The 8,324-nt window shown below is 41.8% G+C and overlaps 1 protein-coding gene across 2 annotated transcripts in view; it reads left to right on the top strand.

Moving 5' to 3' along the window:
* Positions 1-8,324, top strand: part of LOC112223821 (gamma-aminobutyric acid type B receptor subunit 1-like) — an 88,550-nt gene that overhangs the window by 15,349 nt on the left and 64,877 nt on the right. For both annotated transcript variants that reach the window (XM_042312146.1, XM_042312143.1), the window contains exons 7-8: positions 359-519; positions 6,832-6,966. In XM_042312146.1, the coding sequence (XP_042168080.1) occupies positions 359-519; positions 6,832-6,966 (296 nt within the window). The remainder of the gene's footprint in view (positions 1-358; positions 520-6,831; positions 6,967-8,324) is intronic.

Below are 8,324 nucleotides of genomic sequence, written 5' to 3'. Positions count from 1 at the left end.
AAGAGCAGGCGAGCTAGGCAATTTCTTATTGTTGACTAACAATCTTAAACTGTCTGTTAGCGAGGAGACCAAGTGAATCCACTTTTTGGAGAGCACAACGTTCTTCAATGAAATGCTATTGCGATTCATTGCAAATTCACCTCAAGGCTCTCTAAACTTTAATTACAACACAATCTCCTATTATTCTAATACGAACCCAACTCCACTGCAACATTCGGATATTGCTCCAATTCAATTTACCTGACCATGGCGGCAATTGGAAAAAGTCTGCGGCAATTATCGAGTGTCGCGTCCGGCCATATTGCACTTCGAGCATCGCTCACCTTACTTTTCCTCTCCTGGCCGTGCCCATCCTTAGGCAAGAAGAAACTCTACATCGGAGCTCTCTTCCCAATGAGCGGCGGTTGGCCGGGCGGCCAAGCATGTCTCCCCTCTGCGCAGATGGCTTTGGATCTGGTGAACAACCGGACGGATATTCTGCCGGATTACGAACTGGAGTTGATATACTATGACAGTATGGTGAGTAGATGTTGGATCAAATAGATCCATTGTTGTGTTTAAAAAGTGGAAGTCGCATAAGCAGAAGATAACGTTTTATCTTGGTTTTATACACGCTCTAAACCAGTTGAAATGTAATTGATATATGATATATGAAAAACATGAACACTTAATTTCTATTTCACTTACAGTCTTTCTTCTTTACATGTCTATACATTGTTAAAACTTGCACACATGATTATTGATTTCCAGCAGGCATAGGCCTACTCCTTTGAATGCATTGCCCTTGTAGCAGGTGGGTGCAGTAATGTCACAACTCAGCAGCATACTTATTTAATATTGTCAAGGGAGTTATGTACCAAAAGCCATATTATATTACACCTTTTAGAATAGTTGCACAGTTGCCAATTACATTTTTTTTAAAACAAGGCAATGGTAAACATGTCATCCCCCACAAACAATGCAGCGCCCCCCTTGGGCCAATTGAGATATCACTCCCAACTAACACATTTCAGTTAATTACCATAGCTCCAGTTTAGGCCAATCAGTGTCATTTTGTAATTGCTGGATCTCTATGGCAAGATGCATCATTGGCCAAAATGTCGTCAAAATCGGCATAGTGCTGTCTGAGATATCCCATGTGGCTAATGTACAAATGGACAGAGACCGATCCACAGTCCCCTCCCCGATTTCAGTGGTGGTGGACGATAAACTAAACTAATGCCAAGTCAGACACTGATATTGGCTTGCTGCAATTCAGCGTCAGTGCAGGTATAGGAAAAAGGGAACTTTCACGATGAAACTGGACAACCACAAAGCATCAGCTGGCTGCTAGGAGGTTATGTGTCTTAAAAATAAAAAAGACCAATGTCTATGTGTCAAGACCAATGTCCAAGACCAATGTGTCAAAGCACAGGGGACATTTCTTCAGTGGACAGATTGCCACTGCAGAGGTCTCCTCGGCATAAGATGTCACATATAGCTGACTGTCACTGTCCTATTTGACCACTAGCTGACTGTCACTGACCGTCACTCTCCCATTTGACCACTAGCTGACCGTCACTGTCCCATTTGACTACTAGCTGACCACGAAGCACCAGTTACTAACCTGGAAATGATAGAGCCAACTATTTATGTTATTAAATGAACAAAACACCCCCTGCTTGTTTCCCATCAATCACTCATCATATAGGCATTTTCAAATGTCAGCACTCTTCACTCACTACGCGTCTATATGTCTCCCACTGTTTCTGGCCCAGTTTTTGCCTCCCACTTCGTCATTAGCTTTAACACACAGCCATCCTTCCCACTGGGTTTCCATATCAATCATACTACAGGACAGATGCCTCCACTACACCCAGGCATACAGCACACAGGCATGAAACAGTTAACTGTGCTGTGACTGGTTAGGGAGCGGTGCTCACTTTGTTTCCGATTGGTGTAAAAGGCTCTGCAATGGAATCCCATTGTAAAGAAGTGGGAAGAGCGGAGAGGGGAGGAAAGTTGGCATGGCAACACAGTTACCATTGAAACAAACAGGCTTCTTATTTTTCTCCTTTCCATTAGATACGAATTTGGATGAATAGATATGGTAGATGTATGCATGTTGAGATTCAGGGTTTGAAAATCATATACAGAACATACAGTTAGGCTGTGGACTTAAATATACTGACTATACATATTATTTAACTTGAAACAGCTCTGTGAATCAATGGTACTGGCCATAGAATACAATATATTCTAAAATCTAGAATTCTGGAATTTATGGGACTAATCTCACCCATTGGTTGATTTATGGTTCTCTTTTTGTTTTGACAAACCAATAGATTTACACCTTTGTGACAGACCAATACAGGACTAGAACAAAATCAATGTCACACGTCAGACAGTGACATTTTCTTGAAAGTAGCCTGCAAGTGTGTGCTAGTGTACAGTTATTGCTAATTACAGTTGGGTTTGATGATCACTTTGATGATCAGTGGACTGTGAACACTTCACACCTGGCTGAAATGTTTATGGCATTAAGAGTGAAATTATAGGAGATGGAATTAAATACGGATACTTTTTTTTTACTGTAAATTGTTATCCAATCAGCATCTTTTTTTGGTCAAGTACCAAATAGAACACAGGCAATCATAACTCACACTCTGTTTTGAGCATAAGATTTAGAAATCAGAATCAACATCATCCAATTGCTTGTCTTCTTAATTGCTTTATAATATCTGGGGTTGGGATATCAAATATGAAGATATGCTCATACAGTGGTCTTGGCTTGAATGTATAATGATGTTCAATAATAGAATGTGTTCATTTAAAGGTCACAATAGTTCAAGTGAAGCTTTTAAAGTGCGATCTGTTTGCCTTGGGAAAAGATGACTCGTCAAATATACCATGACATAATTAGACACTGAATACTGAAATATTAAGAAGACTTTACTGTAGATGAACACTTACACCGTTTATTTGTAATGCAGCATATCACTTGATCTATCTACATGGGTAGATCGCTGCTTGTTTGCTTGTGTGGTAGTATAGGGAGAGAACATTATACTATTTACAGCACATTGAGATCTATACACAGACACACCACTCACCCTCTCTAGACCGTTGCCATGGTTATATCAAAGCAGAGATTGATAACTTTGATCAATTATTTACTGTGGTGGAGGGAGACAGAGGTAGAGAAATGGCGTGATGAGGTTGTTACGGCTTTCTTCCGTCAAAGGAGAGTCGGACCAAAATGCAGCGTGGTTAGTTCGATACATGTTTAATAAATGAATAAACACGACAAAATACAAAAACGGAACGTGAAAACCTATACAACCTATCTGGTGAATATAAACACACTGAGACAGGAACAATCACCCACAAAACACACAGTGAAACCCAGGCTACCTAAATATGGTTCCCAATCAGAGACAACGAGAATCACCTGACTCTGATTGAGAACCGCCTCAGGCAGCCATAGACTATGCTAGACACCCCTACTCAGCCACAATCCCAATACCTACTAAAACCCCAATACCAAAACACAACACAAAATAAACCCATGTCACACCCTGGCCTGACCAAATAAATATATAAACACAAAATACTAAGACCAGGGCGTGACAGAGGTGCTCTTTGTGTAGGGGCGCCGTCTTTCGGATGGGACGTTAAACGGGTGTCCTGTCTCTCTGTGGTCACTATAGATCCCATGGCACTTATCGTAAGAGTAGGGGTGTTAACTCCGGTGTCCTGACTAAATACCCAATCTGGCCCTCACACCATTATGGCCACCTAATCATCCCCAGCTTCTTGTTGGCTCGTTCATCCCCCCTCCTCTCTCCTGTAACTATCCTCCAGGTTGTTGCTGTAAATGAGAGTGTGTTCTCAGTCAACTTACCTGGTAAAGTAAGTCTTAAATAAAATGTAAAAAATCTCGCACTTCCCCCTTTAATTGGCGGCTGGAACATAATAGGACTCAATCAGGGACCAAAATGATTAATATGTCCACATGGTCCACACGCATGCCCGCACACACGTGTGTATCAAAATCATGTATGCACCATTTAATGCCATGACTTACGTGATACTCCAGATTTAATTACTGGGAGGAGATTTAGAAATTCACAGTGACTTGAGATAAGACATAAGATCCCACTGGTCCTCTTATATATTCACACTTCTTTTATATTATTCAATGTGAAATGCAATTCAAGAGAATAAAGCAGATCAGCATATGTGGCTTCTTCTACTCTTTCTGTGAGATTGGTTTCTCATCAAAGTCTCATGGGTGGATAGATTGGATGCTGGAGTAGTATCGCAGTAATGCTAACTCCGGCGCTAATATTGGGTTGCATCGTTTCAGCACCATGGACAGTGCATGTGTGTTTGTGGAAAAAGGGAGTGTTATACATACCACCCTTACAAAAAAAGACATGGTTTTCAGACACGTGTGAAGTTTCACATGTCCATTTTTTCTCCCACGTGACATTTTTTTTTCATGTTTATTTTTCACCACTTCCAGCTACATCTGGTCTCCCATCCAGGAACGGACCCTGCTTAGCTTCAGAGGCCAAACAGCAGTAGAGTGCTAAGTAGCTGTAATGGATTTGTCAAAATTTGCAACTGGAAAAAAGACAGGGAAAGCAAAGACCAGGGTAACATAACCAAAGACAGGGAAAATTGCAGGGAAGAGGGAGGCATTTTATTTAATTGCATTATCATAATTTTTTAAAACTAAAAACATTTTTTTTTTGCATTGCATTAACTTACAATTCATTGGCTCCCGCATTTAAAAATGATTTTGTTTTGCTATCATTAGTTTTGGGTTTATGTTTTGCATTTAATATCATTCTTTTTGTTTGGAATACTAAGAATGTTGTTCTGGACTACAGAAGTTTTGCTTCATATTAATGGCACAAACATAGCTCACTCACTAGAGCAGGGTTAGGAAACCCCAGTCCTGGAGGGCCGCAGGCGCTTCATGTTTTTCATTTAACCAACCTGGAAGACGAGGTGTGTTGAATGTAGGCAATCACTGAACTGATCAATTAGCTCAGTTGGTTATGTGTGGTGCCTAGTTGGAACAAAATCCTGCAGCACTCCAGGAACAGGGTTGCCTACCCCTGCACTAGAGGATTGCACCATATAACAATGCTGTTACTCAATTAAAAGTGTTTAAAGTGGCAATCCTTAATTGAAACATTAACAATGTGTTTTCCTTGCCACAGCTTTTGGAAACAGCTGAGGGATGGAGCTGGAGAAATGCAACCACTCTTATATCCATAGACCATGCTATGGATGCAAGTACTGACCATCCATTATATCAAAATGATTGTTTTAACACAGTATTACATAGTATTACATACACAGTATTTGTTTACATTTACTTTGTTTACAAACATTGGAGTAAATGTGGAGTATTCTTACATGTGAAACTGCAAATTAGATTGTCTCTTTAGATGTGGAATTGCAAGGTCACATGTTAAAATATTTTCAAATATGAAAATGCAAATTTGATTTTTACATGTTTTTCACATGTGGTTTTCTTACATGTGAAACAGCAAATATGATTTTCACGTTGGAATGTTTTTCACATGTCAAACAACAAACTACAATAACATGAAACCTGAAATAACATGAAACAAACATGATAACAAACTACAATAACATGAAAACATGTTATTCTCCTCACATGTGAAAAGGTGGTGTTAACATGTGAACTCGACATTTAAATAACGTGAAAATATGGTTTCACGTGAAATTTAAGCTCAACATGTGAAGACGGCTATTTTACATGTCAAACTGCAAATTTGACATCTATTTTTGTTGTTGTTGTAAGGACAGGCATCTCCAGGAGTTCTCTGGGGCAGAGAAAAGGTTATGACCGCCTGACATGTTATCAGATGTGACAGGATAGCAAAACACCACTTTCTCTTCCGTTGTGATCAATTGGACTTGGTGATGTCATGATATCTAGATCACATCCTACAATCTAGTGACAGTAGTATTAGGCAACAACGTTTTTAACAGTCAAACAACCACCCTTGAAATCAACAGGCCATTTTTGCATCCAACACATTTGCATCTTGAGTGCGCTATTTCCATCTCGGGAACAGACAAACCAACACACAACTCAGGGCCCATAATGTCCGTTGTTAAGTCACAGTTTTCCACAACCGGATTGCATGTGACACTCAACTGCAATGCATGGGAGTTCTGTCTCCTCTCTCTCCCCCTCCACAGTAAATCACCATTAAACGTGTCAGGCTGATTTAGATCTGGCCCTACTGAGAACTGGAATGGGGATGGCTTATTCAAAACCTTGTTGACAGGCCTGTGGTGGATAATTTGTCCACCTCAAGCTTATTTTACATTCATTTGAGCTTTTGAATGTGCTTTGTTTGTGATATCTCCTTCTCTCCTTGCGCATTTAAATTTTCTTCCCATCTCTTTTTGGACAGCGTGGTCGATTTAACTCTCTCTGTGGCCATCTTTTTCCACTTTTATACTGACGCTCAATAAGGGTGAATATCGATCACTGTTCTGTTCTTCTTCTCTTTCTGTTTCTGATAATCTTCTTTCTTCTCCCCTCCCTACTCTCCATCTCTCTCTACCCCTGTTCTCTACCCACCCCCTCACTTACTCTCCCACATCTCTCACCCCTCCCCTCTTCTTCTCCCCTCCCCCTATTTCTCTCCTAATCTTCCTCCTCTTTTTCCTCCCTCCTTTTCTCCATCTCCCCCTCTCTCCTCACATCTATCTCCCCTTTTATTTCCCTCCATCTCCTCCTCCCTCCATTTCCCCCCTCTCACCCTTTCTCTCTCTCACTCTCTCTCTCTCTCTCAGTGTGACCCGGGTGAGTCCACCAAGTTGCTCTATGATCTGCTCTACACAGAGCCCATCAAGACTGTCCTGATGCCCGGCTGCAGCTCCGTATCCACACTGGTAGCAGAGGCTGCTCGCATGTGGAACCTCATAGTGGTGGGTAGCTATTGTGTGTGTGTGTGTGTCCCATGCTCTATATGTCTCTCTCTTGCTCTCTCTCTTTGCCTCTCTCCCTCTCTCTCTCTCTGCCTCTCTCTCTCTCTTTGCCTCTCTCCCTCTCTCTCTGCCTCTCTCCCTGCCTCTCTCTCTCTCTCTCTCTGCCTCTCTCTCTGCCTCTCTCTATCCTCTCTCTTTCTCTCTCTCTTTCTCTCTCTCTCTCTTCCTCTCTGCCTCTCTCTCTCTCTCCTCTCTCTCTCCCTCTCTCTCTCTCTGCCTCTCTCCCTCTCTCTATCTCTCTCTATTTCTCTTTCTCTCTCTCGTAATCTCATAATCAACCTTAAACTTAAGTCAACCTTTTTAGCCAACTAATTAATTGAGAACAAATTAAATCTCCCTATCTATCCATCTCTCTCCTTCATTAAACACTCTATCTCTTTTAGCTTTTCCAATCTCCTCTTTACTCCCTCCACTTGCCAGCAACTAGTGCCTTGGGCCTGTCTGCTTGATTTCCTCTGTTCTCTTCCTCTCAGCCTCCTTGTTCCCACTCTAGCTGTCAACCCCCCCCCTCTCTTTTCCTCTCAGCCTCCTTGTTCCCACTCTAGCTGTCGACCCCCCCACACACACACACACACACACAAAGGGTTCAGGCTCTTTAGTGAGTGTGTGAACACCACCACCAATCTCCACACACTTATTTCTGTCCCTGCTCAGCCCTTAGGAGGAGTAACTCTCTGCATGTCAAACAAGCCTATCAGAGAGCCAAGGATCAAACAGACCAGTATCAAGGGACTTCTTGGTGCTCCAATTGTAGGCTGTATTCGCATCTCCCAAAGCTTAGCGTAGCAACTCAGTCTACATTTAAAGCCAATCCCATTGACCCAATACAAGAAAAAAGTTCATACCGGCACATCCTGTGAAACGTTTTAAAACATTTAGCAACGGAAAACATAAATGTGTCTTTCTTATTGGACAAATCCAGTTAATCCCTTTCAGTTTTAGTCCATTTGGGGCATAATGAACACGACCCTGAACCAACTCATTTTGAGGCTAGTGTTTGTTTCAGGTCGTGAACAAAAAGCACATGGTAGTACTTCTCTTCTGCTTCGTGCAAAGTGGTGTTTTATGAGCCTCTCTGTGCCCCGCCGCTTTGCTCCATTTCCTTCTATTTCATTCTCCCGTGTGTGTGTGTCACCCCTGATGTTGGAGCTGTTTTCCACAGGCTGATGCCATCATCCCCCTGACTGCACCCAATTGTGAGCTGGCAAACTCTATTCTACTCTACATGTCACTAGCTGTATTGTCTGCTGTCCATGTATTGATGGCTCCACTATGTCTAAATACACCAGGAGATTTGT

This window comes from Oncorhynchus tshawytscha, linkage group LG03, assembly GCF_018296145.1.
Source record: "Oncorhynchus tshawytscha isolate Ot180627B linkage group LG03, Otsh_v2.0, whole genome shotgun sequence".
In the NCBI taxonomy this organism is placed as follows: domain Eukaryota; kingdom Metazoa; phylum Chordata; class Actinopteri; order Salmoniformes; family Salmonidae; genus Oncorhynchus; species Oncorhynchus tshawytscha.
The sequence above is the reverse complement of the archived record's forward strand: the minus strand, read 5'-3'. Positions and strand labels throughout refer to the sequence as shown.